The sequence below is a fragment of the Momordica charantia genome (genome assembly GCF_013281855.1).
Source record: "Momordica charantia cultivar OHB3-1 chromosome 11 unlocalized genomic scaffold, Mcharantia_2.0 BLBB01000011.1, whole genome shotgun sequence".
Lineage (NCBI taxonomy): Eukaryota > Viridiplantae > Streptophyta > Magnoliopsida > Cucurbitales > Cucurbitaceae > Momordica > Momordica charantia.
The window spans coordinates 4373184-4389094 of NW_028275159.1; the positions used below are offsets into that span (position 1 = coordinate 4373184).

Sequence of the window (15911 nt, forward strand, 5' to 3'; positions counted from 1 at the left end):
AATATGCTTTTAAATTAAATTATGTGGCCCCCTTTTTCTTCAATTATATGAGCCCTAGCCTAGTGGACCTAAAGAGCCCGAGCCCAAGCCCAAGCCCACATAGTATCGCTATTGTGAGTCGGTAATTGCCAAAGAAAGTTTACTACAATTACCAAATTACCCCTCCGAAAATTTAGTCTAGGGTTTCCTTAGCTCTATATATTCGTCACCAGCCTGCGGATGATCCCGTACAGTTCAAATCGAGCAGCTCATTTCTCCGCCTAGGGTTTTCCTTTCGATTAGGGTTTCGTTCTCGTATTGCATTATTTTAGGGATTCGTCGCCTCTCCTTTCAGCTGCAAGAGTTTAGATCTCTTGATCGATTTCTTGATGGCTTTGTTCTGGAGGCGTATATCGATTCTATATCCAAGATTTTGGGGCTCTTCTGTTGTCCAGATTCAGTGATCTCACTTCTCTGGCTCCCCTGCTTTGGTACATTCTCGTCCAAACTTCTCATTCAACCTTCTACAGTAATAGCAACTCGGATTCATCTCTCGTTTTCGTTTTTTAAATGGTTTTTTTTCTTTTTGGTTAAATGAATTTCTGCTGAAACTACTTTGCGTATTTGTGAACGTGTTTTCTTTTTTCAATAGATTCTAACAGGTTGGGGCCAGTTTGTTGGATTTCTTAGTGTATTGGGAAAGTTTTTGAGATGTTCTTCAACTTATTTTTTGTGTAGTAATCTAAAAAATTACTCGAAATTAAAATCTTTAGAAGAAAGGAATTTACTGTTATTATTTACATAGATATGAAAAATTTTAGTTTAGAGGACAATCATAAGGTGGATATTCGAACTTGGACTGGTCTCAGATTGGTAATTGTAAATAATTATTAACAATTTACAAACTATATGAAAATCTGTGCTGTTTTAATTTTTTTTAACAAAGTCAATATAAGACTGATGGCATATCATGTTTTCAATTGTTCATGCAATCACTATTTTCTTTATCTACTCTTTTCCAATTTTAAATAGTTAATCACTTGTATTTGATATGTTTTATTAATATTTTGAAATCATTTCTTTCAATAATATATGATATGAAGGTTCTATGAAGGAATATTGTCAAATTGGCAATTTTTTCGGTAGTAAGGGTTTGTTTCGCAGTTCTGTCCGTGGATCATTTTTGGTAAATTAAAGAATTGATTTTAGACAAACATAAAATCATTTAAAATTAATTTTTGAGTGATTTTACCAATATGTTTTATTTTTCATTTTTATTTACTGCTTTTAACATGAATTCATTTTTATTTACTGCTTTAACATGAATTTTGCCTCGTTGCTGCAATATTATAACCGGGATACAAAACTGAAAGAAACAACTCAACTTCTCTCATGGACAGCTTAAAACTATTATCTAAAGATTTGGAATTGGGAAGCTAATTTACCCAGTGAAGAAATCTTTTTTTAACCGAAGTTTGGCTTTCTTGGACAGTTTAAAACTATTATCCAAGGATTTGGATTAGATTATTACTTCTTGAAATTTAGGGATTTAACAGAAATTTATTTAGAATCAAAATTATATTTTACAAATGATTTATTAAAAGTTTATTCGCCTTCGAAGATCAGGAAGCGATGATGCCAGAGGCTGCTGTAGGACGAGACTTGCTTGTAAATTTGCAAGATTTTGGGATCTTTCAAATTTTAAAAATTGATTTAATACGTTTTTACTAAAAAAAATTATTCTATTTGAAAATTTGAAAATATTCAGTAATTTCTTCTCCCATTCAGTAGAAATTTGTGAGAATTTGGGGTCTTTTTTAATACTGTTTTATTTTTAGATATTCCATTTTAATCTTTAAAGATTCAGGTAGTAGTGGGGTAGTAGAGAGAGAAGAAGCAGTCCGGGGAAGAAGAAGGAAAAACCGACTTCGGCCGAACCTGCACCCGAACCGACACAAAACGGTTTGGTTTTTTAGCGGAGACTGACCCATCCCGCCTTATTTACACCCCTTGTTGTATATATAATATAATATATTTATTTATATATTTATATATTGATAAAATATGTATACTGTATATATTTCGGAGGACCAAAGGACTAAATGTGCTACTGTACCAAACTTTTTTACGCATTTTTTTAGAATAAACTTTTCGTTCAAGAAATTCTCAAACTTTTCACGTAATTGATAGAATGTCTCCGACAAGGACCAAATTATCACAATTTCATGTTAGATTGGTAATGATGAGTATTAATTGTAAAGTAGCTTTTCAATAAAAATTAACTAAAATTTTTTAGAACCGATTCCGTTTTGCATATGCAGCCATTTGAACAGAACCATCTAATACTTTTAGCACTAAGATTTGGCCCAATCCTTGTGGAATCCGATTCCTTATAACATGGTGGATAATGCAAAATTTGCACCCATTTTTGGCCTTCCGTTCCATTCTTCCTCTCCTACTGCTCATTTTTTTGTCCCCAAAAGTATGAAATTCCATAAGCCATATCGACATGAGTAGTCACAAAACTGGACAATAAATAGCCCATCCCCGTTAACAAACTTGGACTCCAATAAATTCCAAGCTCTTCTCTTTGTTTCTGTGACAAAAAATGGTAAGCTGTTCTTGTTGCAGCATCACCCAGTCCAGAAACCGATGTCTGCGTTCAAAGTTCATGAAACATGGGCTTAAATCCAGCACCACAGACCTTAAAGACGGCTCCATCATACACTGCTGGGTTCCCAAAACTCAGAACCATCACAGACCCAACCTCCTCCTCATCCATGGCTTTGGAAGCAATGCATTGTGGCAATGGGGGAACACCATTCCCCTCCTCACCCCTCACTTCAATGTCTTCGTCCCCGACCTCATCTTCTTCGGGGACTCATCCACGACTCGCCCTGACCGATCCGACTCGTTCCAAGCTGAGTGCATTATGCAAGTAATGGCTGCTAACTCGGTGAGGAAGCTGAGCCTGATCGGGCTGAGCTACGGCGGGTTCGTTGCCTATTGCTTGGCTGCAAGACATGAGGAGGTGGTGGAGAGGGTGGTGATTTGTAGTGCAGCAGTTTGTATGGAGGAGAAGGACCTGAGGGAAGGGTTGTTTACAATCTCAGACTTGGAGGAGGCAGCCAACATTTTGGTGCCCCAACATCCTATGAAATTGAAGCAATTGGTCAACTATGCCCTCTTTAAGCCTCCTCCTATTGGATTGGTGCCCTCATGTTTACTCTCTGATTTCATACTTGTATGCACTCCCTAGTTAGTCTCTACCACTTCCTTAATAAGCACTTTCGAGATCGCACATACGAAGTGCTTCCCCGAGTGCTTTTAATTGGCTAAAAACATTTTTCACCTTCTTCCGAATTTGGCAGGTCATGTGCCCTGAATATGTGGAAGAAAGGAAGGAGTTGATCAGAGCTATTCCAAAAGACAGGAAACTATCAGAGATCCCCAAGATTCAGCAGGCTGGTTTCTTCCCATCACTTACACAGTACATTTCATTTTCCTAAACAATTTTCTTTTCTTCTAACTGATGAATGGAATGACTTGTGGGGGCAGCCTACTTTGGTAATTTGGGGAGAAGGTGATAAGATATTCCCATTAGAAATGGGTCACAGACTACAAAGGTGGGTTTTCACAGCTTGAATCTTTCTTGGAATAAAGGGTCTGTTTTGTTTTGTTTTGGTTCCTATTTCTGAATTCTGAGTCTGAAATGTGAAGGCATTTGGGGGAGAGGGCTCAACTGGTAGTCATCAAGAATGCAGGGCATGCTTTTGATGTGGAAAAGCCTAAGGAGTTTCATGAACACTTGAAGTCCTTCCTTGGCATCAAATGAGTTGCCCAAGGTTGGTCAAGAGCCCTTCTTTACCATTAGATTTGTCAATGATTTGGTGAGGTTGAACCCAACTATTTCTCCTTAGCCATTTATTGTGTGCCACATCAGGATCATTGGGAATAATGTGACGTCACCAATATAAAGAATTATTTATGAAGGAAAAATTATAATGTGAACAAAGGGAGTAGAAGTAATAGAAAATTTTTCTAAGTGGGAGGTACTTGTCAAAAATGCATGAGACAAGTTACTTTACAGTAATTAATTTGATGAGTTTTACCTTTTTCGTTTGATTCTAATATTTCAAAGTTTGTTTTTGATCTAATTGAAACTTTCTCAAGATCAGTATTTATTTGGAATTCCTTTTTTCATACTTTTTTTAATACAACAAATTATATGCATTTAAAACAGACAAAATATATTACCATTATGAAAATGTGATGGGTCCGTCAAATGGCATTGCTCCTTGGAGGCCATTAATGCATATATAATATATTCCTTCCAACCCCTAAATCATAAACTTCAATTTCAATTTCCTAGTCAAATAAAAAATTAAATCACCCATGAATATAAAAATTTTAATTATTAAATGGCAGGCGATACAACAAGGCTCAATCCTTGAAGGTTTTCATGAGTTCTACAGAGGATTAACATGGCAGAGAAGCTTAAGAAAAATCTCCCCCATTGGACTCTTTCTCCCTCTGTTTTTATTATGTGTTGAAGCGGTAGATCACCTATTTCTGCACTGTTTGACAGCTTACAAGGTGTCGTTTCATATAGCTTCTCGTTCAATTCCAGCCTTTGGTGGTGGTGCCCTTAAGGATAAAGCTTTTATTCTATGAAATTGTGCGGGTCTGCCTTCTCTAGAAAGAAAGAAATAGTAGATTTTTTGAAGATAAAAAGTCATTGGTGGATTCTTTTTGTGCGAATATATCTTGATCCATAAGAAGGTTCTGTGTAATTACAGTCTATGAATATGTATTACAAGATTGGAAGGCGGTGATTGTATAGTTTTTTGAAAAAACCTGCCCACTGGGTTAAAATTTAGAAATAATATTAGGTTGGCACGTGAACCTAGAGGCAATTGTCCACCATTTCGTACCTCTAAAAAAGGTCAAGATATTATGCCATCATTGTTATCACTACTAACTTTTTGTAGATAAATCTCAAAAAGATCAATACAAGTCATTACCAAATAAATAAATCTGTCAGGTCATTACTAATAAACAAATTCATCTTTCTAGGAGCCGTAGTTTACACACTTTTGTATTACCTCTTCTTAGTGTTGTATTTATGTTAATGCACTTCAAGAATATTAAACAAGTTGGCAAGACAAGAATACAACAAATATGAGAAACAAATCAATAAAAAACATATAGGTGCACATTCGTAAGCAGATTCACTTGTGTTGTGTCCAAAACAGAAAGTAGAATACAGAGCTAGCAATTGTCAGTGAGCACTATTCTCCAATTAGCACGCCCAAATAACAGTTAATAATAATAAGCTAATAATTACTGCACGTACCATCGTTCAGCCACCGGAAGCAAGTGTCGTGTTGATTAAATCTGAGCATACAGAATGTTTGTTAGTGATGATCGACGTGTTTAAGTATAAACCAAACATAAAATACAGAATATACTACTATACCTAGTAGAAACATGTATAAAAATGTCACAAAATTATCTTACCTCTACCTAAACTTCATCAGCATTGGACTGCTCTCCTGTTAATTGAACAAAAAATACCAAGTCACCCATTGCTGAGTTAAAAGCCTTAGTTTTCAGTTGAAAGTTAACTCCTACTACCAAACATTATTCAAGTGACAATTGGTATGATTTTGAATAACTTGTAAGACAACTCTAGAAGAAACCAGGAGACACTATGTATATTTACAATCTGATCACGCCACATTCTATAATCATCCTTAATTCAGAACATGAATCCACTATATATATGTGTGCATTTGATTTTCATAAACTACAGAAGAGAACATGAATCCACTATATATATGTGTGGATTTGATTTTCATAAACTACAGAAGATCAAAGGTAAAAAAGCCATACCTAATCACTGTCGAGTAAATAGATAACATGAAACCGAAAGACGAAAGACACAGAATTTAATTTATCGTACCTCCTTCATCAGGCAGATCTGAAGTCCACAGAGTGAGATTGTCCCTAAGAAGCTGCATGATAAGGGTACTGTCCTTGTAGGAGTCTTCATTGAGACTGTCAAGTTCGGCAATGGCCTCATCAAAGGCATGCTTAGCAAGGTGGCAAGCCCTGAAAGGATACGACACAATTGTTTAAAAGAAGATAATTAAAGAAGGCAAAACAGAGAAGTTGAGAATTGTAAATGCATCCCCTCCTTTGTGAAGGTAGGTCCACCAAAAATTCAAAACACAAATCAATAGTAAATTCATTTGTAAAGACCAAACAAGTATACTAGCATAAGCCTCTAGAGCTTTCCCATTCCTTTTGTAAACTTTCATAATACAAGTATCAAAGTGACACCCACTCCCAGCTAAAAGAAATAATTTTTTGCAATAGAAATTACCATGGTTAGAAATATAATAAAAAGGCAGGCAATTGCTTCTTCTCTTTTTACTTAATTTATCCTTTTTGTTCCTTTTGGTGGGGGGAAGGACTAGGGGATGATGGTAGAAAGGGTGAGAGAGAGATGTTAACCTTTCAGGGGAATTCAAAATCTCATAGTAGAAAACAGAGAAGTTCAGAGCCAAGCCAAGTCTTATAGGATGAGTTGGAGGCAAATCAGAGGTAGCAATAGCAGAAGCAGCCTACACAACACAGAAATCATAGGTAGATATCATGTCTGGAATTTTAGAAAATAAAAATAGATAGAGGAAAAGAAATAGAAAAGGTGGAACAATGACAAATTCTACACCAAGAATACAAGAAATGAACTCACCTCATAAGCCTTCAATGACTGATCTGCAATTTTTTTACGCTCATCATCATCAGATTTAAACTCGGCCAAATAGCGACAATAATCTCCTTTCCTACAGCAGAAGAACATGAAAAAAATGGTAACAACCATATGTGAAAGTAAACATATAAATTGCACAAAAATAAATTAAAAAAAAAAGAAAAAGAAAAAAAGAAATTGCATCATGGAATCTCTTTTCTATGGAGAGAGAATCAAATATCACAATTTACTAACTTCATAGAAGCAATCAATTATTTTAAAAAATAAAAACACTAATTCAGTGATAGCATAAAACCAAGGAGGCAGAGCGAAATCTCCTTAATAAAATCAAACGATGATTAGAAGTCTAATCTAATAGTTATGCACAAACATATTGCTTGATCAATGATCACAATTTGCCATATATATTTTTTTATTACTTATTCCGCATTGTCCTATTACTTCTACAACATATATCCAACTGTCCAAAGCTGCATGTTTTAAAAATTTTCATCTCGATATTTCAGTTAAAAGAGAAACATTACGATTCTCACATCTTATGGTAGAATACAGTGGACTCTCCGGCAGAGGAGTGTGGAAGGAGATGCTCATCAATAATTGATAATATGTCACTGCATATTTTAGAGAGTTCATCCTCAACCCTACGCCTGTACCCAATTATCCGTTCCACATTCTTCTCATTATGTTTGGCACCCTCCTTCTGTTCAATTGAAGACAAAATACGCCATGAAGCTCGTCTAGCTCCTATTACATTCTTATAGCCAATAGACAGCAGATTCCTCTCTTCCACTGTCAATTCCACATTTAACTTGGCAACTTTCTTCATTTCCTCAACCATATCTGAAGCATGGAAAAGGTGGCGATTCAAACCATTAGATTAAATATATACAAAAAAGATGAAGCCTCAAAATAGTAGTATACAATACAACAAAGGGAGGTAGAGGCCTCAGTCAAGATGTTAAAACCATGAGCACAAACAATTCTCAATCTTTATTGCCAAAAGACAATAAGAACATTACACACGACTGCTGAGAACATTTCATAGAGAGGAAATGAAAGTACCTCATCGAAACCAGTGATTTTTGCATTTTCCGGACTAAATAACGAACATTCCTTACAAGATTTAGGCTCCAAAAGCCCTAACCTACAACTAATAAATCCTGGTTGTTCTTCTTCAATTGATATTATTAATTAATTAAACGCACCAGTAACCGATTCCAAAACCATACAATGGCCAGAAAATAGCCCTAGATCAATTTGCAAATTAGCGATTAAACACCACATATTTCGGATCAACAATCCATCACTCAAAACAACAGCAATCCCTAAGTTCATTTCAGCCATCGAATCGTAGCAAATAATACTACAGATAAACAGTACCTTCGTATCTCTCGGCTTGTTCTGCTAGTCTTGCAGAGTAAACAAGTAGCTCTCTCTCCTTCGCCATGGCTTCTCCCCTCTCTGGTGCTCTGCCCTGTACGTCGCGAACACTGGGAATTGAACTGAGTTCTTTTTTTTTTTTTTTTGTTATTTGAATTATTTTGAACGATTACGGTAGCCAGGGAATGGATCTTAAGGTTGGAGAGCTCTTTGGTTGACACGTGGATATTGGCGCGCATCCTTTGTGAATCAAGCCGTCGGATCAGATCGAAGTTTCTGAGGCGGCGTTGACCGTAAGATCGGTGACGGCTGGGTGAGGTAAGAACTGATGGGGATGTTTTGTGGGGTCCGTTGAAATTGTGTCACAGTCGTAGCCGTGCTGTTCTTTTGTTTGATACGGTTTACAGTTGTAAACTTCCCTTCCACCGTAACTCCCCACAAACAAACCTAATATTTTTTTTTTAAATTATATCCAAACCTAAAAACAAACCTTTTTTCTTGCAAACGAGGAAGGATTTTAATTTTCAATTTTTAAAAACATAAGCAATGCTTGAATGAGTAAAATTAAGTAATACTCTAAATGAGTTGAATTATATTGCAATGATATACAGCTGTAGGCATCATTTTAGTGTGTTAAAAAAAAATCACGACTTTCTATTTTCTTTTAAATATTTGCTCCATATCGTGATAGATTTCATGATAGGCGTTTAATTAACATGAATACCCAATATGAAATGAGTTCTTCGCAAATCATTTTTCTTTCGTTCTTAAACGTTGAGATGTTTTGTTCGATTTTGGGGCTTTCATCTTCATGCTCAAAAGGCCATAACACTCACTGTTGATTGGGAAAAAGAGCAAAAGTGAAAAAGATGGAAATCAATAGGAATTCTTTAAGATTGTCTACCTTATAGTTCTAATGGATGATGACCTGTCTTGAGTGATCCTTTTAAAGTATATTTTTTATTTGAGTTTAAGTTTAATTTGGATTATTTTGTTTTTTTAAATGATTAGATTGTTGAACACAATTATGAATTTACTGGAAAGATTTATATATTTAAATTCTCTTCGCCTATTTTAAAATTTAGAAAATTTGAATAAAGTTTAAAAACTCAAAAACCAAAATCAACGTTGATATAACCATATTTAAATATTTAATAATTAACAATCATTTAACAAACTTTATTAAAATTCAACGGATGGTATCATCTCACTTTTATTTTTAATTTTTTTAAGAAAAAAACCCTGATGAGAATGGATATTGGGCTGGACTTTTTGGGCCAGCGGACAAAGAACACATCTCCCTTTATGTGCTTTTTGGGCCAGGCCCAATGAGGGCAATCTCAATTCGCTCATCCCAGTATATCTACTAATCTACATACACGCATGAACTAATATTGATTAATTAATAAATAAACTATATTTTTTTTAGTACAATATGTAATAAATAAGCTATTAACAATAACATTATTCATCATTGAAGTGTTAATTTCATTGTTCTAATGGCCACAATTTTTGTTCTTAATTCTCTTTATGGGATTTTAAAGGAAAATTTCCAAATAACGAGCATTTAAATCTTACGTTTCAAACCATCTAAATATCTAGATATTTTAAAACAATATAATATCCTATATTATTGAAAAATTAATATCAATTCGAAATCAATTAAGAATACAGCGAGAGTTGAATATATATATGATAAGTTATTTTCGTCCTTTCTACTTAGGAAGAAAAATCATAGGTTTGAAATAATAAAATAGTGAATAGTTATGACATTTTGATGTTAGATTTAAAAAAAAATCAATTCCTCCAATATCATATTATATATATATATATATATATATATATATTTTTTTTTTTTTTTTAATTTTTAGACTTGTATCCGTCCTTAGCCAATTTCAAGGTCAAACACGAATATCAAATGGATAAATGTAATTCTCAAGCAAGTTACTCAATAATGATATTTTTTTTATATTAAAAAATTATATGTTTATGGTTTACTCACGTTGGTAGAGGTTAATAATATACCTAAGAAATAATAGGTCTTATTTAGGAGTGTAATAATTAAAAAAAAAAAGAAAAGAAAAAGAAAGGTCCAGTCAATTATATATAATTTCGTCTTATATCTTATTCTTTATCAAATACGTTCTTAAAAAGTCAAGCAAATTCATCTGTAAAATCACCTTTTTCTTCTTCAATTCAAACACAAAAAACTTAGAGCAAAAAATATTGACAAAGGCAGCGACTTGTCATGGCTCTTCACTGACTATGTAAATGCAGAAATTGAAGTCGATGAGATATAATTTTTAATTTTTAGTATTAAAAAAATGTGTTGAGAAAGGGGAAAAAACGGCTACTTGGAATTATTTAGGTTCAGGAGTTGGTAGAAATTATAATAAAGCAAAACAACCAGCTGATTTTGAATCTTGAATTTCAGCATTTTTTCTTTTAATTTTACATTCCACTATCTTTAATTGGATTTTATGTGTATTTATTCTAATTGTCCCAAAGTCCCATACCTAGTATAAGTCTATAGGAAGGAATCAAATTTTTTTCCCTAATTTTTATATTACAATCCAAATATGGACCATGAGGATTTACCAAACTTTACTTAATGTCTTAATAAGTTCAAAACATTTACTTAGGACTCATGACTCGTTTGGTAACGTTCTTATTTCTTTATTTTTAATTAAGAAAAATGTAGTTCATGGTTCCAACCTCAAAGAATTCAAATATGATAAACTAATTTTGAACAAATTGGAAAGGAAAAATTTGTTTTAGTTGTTCTCAAAATTTCTATATAAATGTGAGAATGTTCCCAAAAGTGAGAAACGAGAAATAAAATTATCGTAAAATGTTTAGATTTCTTAAGAAAATTGACGGTAACGTTACCAAATGAGTCCTTAATTTCTTAACCGGTTAAATTATATTTCGGCTTATTAATTAATTATATATATATATATATTAATTCGATTGTTTGTCTAATTCGAACATAGCTCAATCGATAATGTACATGTTACCATACCATTCCAAAGGTCGATGGTTGGATCTCTCACCCCACAGTTAAAAAGAAAAAGAAACTTAAATGATTTGGAGAATAACTTTTTAAATAAATAATATGTTTTCCATCCTGATGTTACACTAGACTTGTATATTATGTTCTTAAAAAAATATTTAGGTACAATTATTTTAACGTGAAAATAATAAACTTTCTTTTTAAGAAAAAATTCAGTTCGTGGTTGAAGATTTTGAAGGTAGAAATGGAACATTAAGTCAATTCAACTTGATCGTTTGAATTATTATCTATATGCTAATCACCCCTTTTCTTAACACTACTACCAAGATTGAACTTCAACCGCACATTTCTATAATTAAATCACCATATTTTGTGGGCCCAATTTAAGGTTATATCACCCACAAAAAAAAAAATATATATATATAATTAATACTTTTCCCTCTCTTCGACAAAAACCAAAGTAAATAATAGGTTTAAAAATATAATTAAGTTAAACAAAGTAATTTTTCAAAGTGTCGCATTTGCTTGATGTAGTTTCAATTTTGTTCAATTTTGTCTATTTAATTTTGAAATATCTAATTTTTGGTCAATGTATTTTTAAAAGTTTTAATTTACTCATATTCATTCCATATCATTTTTGACATTTTGTTCACTAAATTTTTTAAATTTTGATCATAAATTTAAATTAAAGGATTTTTATTTGGTATAAAATTTGTATTAAAATAGTCTAAATGGATCACTTTTAAAAAAGAAGTATAAAATTAAAAGAATGAAAATGGAAAATATTCGTAGAATAATAATATTTAAAGCTAATTATTATTATCCACTCATCGTTACTTTTCATCCATGCCAAGTTGGAAATCAATTTGTTGGAAAGTTCCTTCCGAGTTCCAACTACTTGGTCTAATTACTGTTATACCCTAGTTCTAAATAAATAAATAAATAAAATGTATGGGGAAGGGTGAAATTGTCAATCAGCCATGTTCCTCTTAACCAATGTCCACAAAAGGTAGCAACGAAATCGCACCCCAAATAATTTTGGTACTTTTTTAACCTCAATTTTCTTAGACATTATAATGGCCTAGTCTTTTCAATGGTGGACAAACCTCTCATATCCTTCGTCCATTTTCTCCCTAAATTATGAACGTTTACTCATGGCTTTAAATCATCATAAATTTGAAGAAATCATAAAGAGAGATAACAACGATTGTTAATATATAAAACTCAAATTAAAAGACAGGTTTCATCCCGACAAACATATATTGTCTTTCTAACATAATTTTAATTTTGGTGTTGAGTTTAATGAATGATCTCTTGTCATAAAATTTACTTTCTTAGAGATACAACACCTCGTTCTACTTGACAAAATTAACTTGGTAGAAACTTCAATAAAATTTGATAGAAAAGAAAAGTTCAAAACTTCATATCAAAGTTTTGTAATAAATTTATGAGTTTGGAAGAGAAAGGCATATTAGTGGTAAGTATAATAGTTACAAGATAGCTACATCTCAATTTAAAATTAAAAGACACAAACTATAGGTTCATACCACATGAATACGAAACGTTACGATTGATTACCATTTATTTTTAACAATATGTGTTTGAGAGTGAAAATCGAATTGCTACGGGGAGGACAAAGAGAGATCCAAATAAATCAAGCCACCTTGGGACCATCTGAGGTACCATACTTAGCCGCGGGCGCATTAGAGAAGCTAACCTACAGTGCGACCAGCATCCAAATCCGACCTACAACTTGGGACATGTTCGACCTTCAGGACGACATCCATAGCTGCATGTCGAAAGATTTGTCGGATCCTAAACCTATAAATAGAGATCATCACTCCTATAGACAAGTATCACATTCCATCTCGGACTTCTTATTGAGTCCAAGCTAATACTAACTTAAACAGTGTTTGTCTATCTTATGCAGGTCATTTCGAGATGAAATCAGTCAGTTATCCCACGTATTCGACCTTAACCAGATGTGACCTCTTTCACTTTTATGCATAAATAATATCTAACCTAACATTTATTAAATATTTAGTAAAGACATTACATTATAGAACATTTGAATCTAGGAGGTATGTGTCTAATTATTCTACCTAATTAAATTTGTCATTATCTTTTTTCTTTTTTCAAATTATTTTGCAGTTGTTTTGTGTATTGAGTAAGTTGAACTAACTATTTTGATTCATCATTAATGTCTGGTCTCGTCTCTTCTAATGATGTATGATGATTTGTATTACTTTTATAATTAATATTTTATATTTTAGATTAATTAAATTATTACATATTGTCAACATGAATATAACTTGATTAAGATATTTTACTATCTTTTGAGAGATAATTCATCTCTATCTTTATTATATTATATATATATTGAAAAATGATGTAAAATACATGAGTTAAAAAAAAACAAAAAAGCATGTCACATCTTCTATATATTAGAATAGCTAACAGAAAATCAATCGCACAATTGATTTAAAAATATTTCAAAAAACTTAGATTAAATCTAAAACAATTTTGAAAATTTTGATAGAGTTTAGTTGGTAGACTTTCAAAATTGTGTATAATAAAATTTTAATTTATTCAAAATTTTATAAATTCACATAAATATATTAGACATAACATTAAAGGTTAAGAAACATGTTAAATTCAAAATTGAAAGTATAGAGATCTATTAAATAACTTTTAATATTCAGTAACTTATTCCTGCCATTTTCAATTTCGGATTAAACTTGTAATTTAAATTAAATTGTACGGCTCAATATCTAGATTTTTATTTTTTTTTAGAAAAACAAAGCACATCATTTCCCTTCCAATCTAGCTTTGCAGGGCTTACATAGAAAGACCAAGTGGACGGCTAGATTACGATCATGTTTGTGTGTGGCTGATTGGCCCCCACGTGTATCTCGTAACGGTCGCTCCAATTGAACCTTTCAAAATGGCCGTGTCTCATAAAAACAAACGTTTCTTTTACTTTTTAGTCGACAGAAATGTAACAATGTTTTAAATAGGGTTAATATCGTATAATGTCGACAGATATATCTGTAAAAATTAGAGAAATTAAAAAATTATAACAAATATTTAAATTCACAAACAAACATTTTTCTAATTCTAAAGATCTTAAAATAATTAATAATTAATATTAATATTATGTATATAGTAGTAATATTTTGTTGATTTTTTTAATATTTTGTCGATTTTTCAAAAGTATGATGAAAATGTCGATTTACGTTTTATGTCGATGTTGAATTCATTGATACAGAAACATATCGATGAAAATATCAAACGATATTTAATATCCTGGTACATTATAAGTACCATCTAGGAGATTGACTATCATTAAAATTGCATCAAATTTTATATATTGAATTGGCAGCAGAGACATCTTTGATTTGATTTTTATTTTTTTAATTTTTTTCTGTTTAACAATATCGACTTTTAATCAATAAAAGATTGAATTGATAAGAGATACTTTATCCCTCATATAATTGAATGTATTCTTTGTTCGTATTCAATCCATTATTAAAGAATAATGCTGGAATTTCATTAATAAAGAAATGGTTATTTCATAGATATTAGTGAAAAATAATTCCCCCTCCCCCATTTTTTCTTCTAGTTATTCTTTCCATTTCATCTACAACCAATTGTTTTTTATTCGTTTTTGGTGATTGAAATATTTCCTTTTAATTTTTTAACTTTCAACTATTCTATCTTTCATCATACACTTCGTTTATGATTTTAATTATTATCATTAACATTTTTTTATCAATAATTTTTTAAATACAATTGCATCTTTTGGATGTAAATAATTTAAATCTTCAATGGTATATTCCTCCTCCCTGTTTTGTTAAGTTTTACATGACTTTTGGCCTCTATACCGATTTGTTCATTCTTATTTATGAAACTTTTGTTTATTGGATTAGTCTAAACGGTTCCCAAATTCAGTTAATATATTTTCCCTCCAAATACTCATCCTCAATTATAGAACATCAACCATATACTTGGGTCGAAATCTAACTTGATGAGAAGACAGATTATTTAACCGAAATTTGATCGGGAGAACAGAATGAACGACTATCTTGTCTAACCCCGAGATAGCGGAAGGCAAGACAAATCAAAAGGTGTGGAAGGGTTGGGGGATGACCTGTGGCGAATAGCGATAGAGATGTCAATTTTTGACCATTCAAAACGCACAACTTTATGCATGTGAATGTGATCTCACACTTGGCCTATTTGCCAAAATCCCCATTTTTCAACATGCATGCTCCCTCACTCACTCCATAGTTATTATCTACTTTGTTTTTTTATAAAAAAAAATTTATGGATCTATGTAGACACTCTTTAAATTAATTGACCTATTAAACAAAAGTTTTAGTCAATCCTCTATGTTTTAACTGGTTTGTGAAATTATAGATTGTAAATTTTCGAAAAGAAAATTAATCATATTGGTTTTCATTTTGTTTGTTTTTAACATATAGAAGAGGCAATATATAAGTTTTAAATATGTATATTAAAATATTGATGTGGACATGTATTAGATGTATAAATATTAAGTGGTTTAATTAAAATAATAACGATAGTTAAAAAGAACTAACTTTTCAAAAGCTTAGGACTAAAATTGACTTTCTAAAATTTGTGACCAAAATATGGTTATTTAAAACCATAAATATATTAGTTCACATTTCGCCTCTTTTTTTTTTCAATTTAGTTATAGATAGAAGATGATAAATATCCTAATTAGTTGCTTTTTGTAGT

General features: G+C 31.9%; 2 protein-coding genes across 6 annotated transcripts; one reads left to right on the forward strand and one right to left on the reverse strand.

Annotated features, from left to right (window-relative positions):
* Nucleotides 1-200: 200 nt before the first annotated feature.
* LOC111005603 (uncharacterized) lies at nt 201-4547 on the forward strand. Of its 3 annotated transcripts, XM_022277169.2 has the most exons (6): nt 201-470; nt 1847-3223; nt 3351-3443; nt 3538-3605; nt 3700-3824; nt 4408-4547. In XM_022277169.2, the coding sequence occupies exons 2-5, from the start codon at nt 2588-2590 to the stop codon at nt 3812-3814; spliced, it is 912 nt and encodes a 303-aa protein (XP_022132861.1). In that variant the 5' UTR covers nt 201-470; nt 1847-2587; the 3' UTR covers nt 3815-3824; nt 4408-4547. The 3 variants fall into 3 exon arrangements, 1 of the variants encoding a protein (XP_022132861.1); XR_015788679.1 differs by having other exon boundaries at nt 204-3223; nt 3700-3869; XR_015788680.1 differs by having other exon boundaries at nt 204-3223; nt 3700-3874; nt 4408-4537.
* On the reverse strand, nt 4376-8316 carry LOC111005611 (14-3-3 protein 7). 3 transcript variants are annotated; one of them, XM_022277199.2, is made up of 8 exons: nt 8138-8316; nt 7291-7597; nt 6740-6830; nt 6499-6608; nt 5945-6093; nt 5500-5534; nt 5336-5376; nt 4376-4669 (listed from the first exon to the last, which is right to left on the reverse strand). In XM_022277199.2, exons 1-6 carry the CDS (start codon nt 8202-8204, stop codon nt 5506-5508), a joined length of 753 nt encoding a protein of 250 aa, XP_022132891.1. In that variant the 5' UTR covers nt 8205-8316; the 3' UTR covers nt 4376-4669; nt 5336-5376; nt 5500-5505. The 3 variants fall into 3 exon arrangements, with proteins under 3 accessions (XP_022132891.1, XP_022132882.1, XP_022132873.1); XM_022277190.2 differs by having other exon boundaries at nt 4376-4674; nt 8138-8315; XM_022277181.2 differs by lacking the exon at nt 4376-4669 and having other exon boundaries at nt 5151-5376; nt 8138-8314.
* Nucleotides 8317-15911: the final 7595 nt, after the last annotated feature.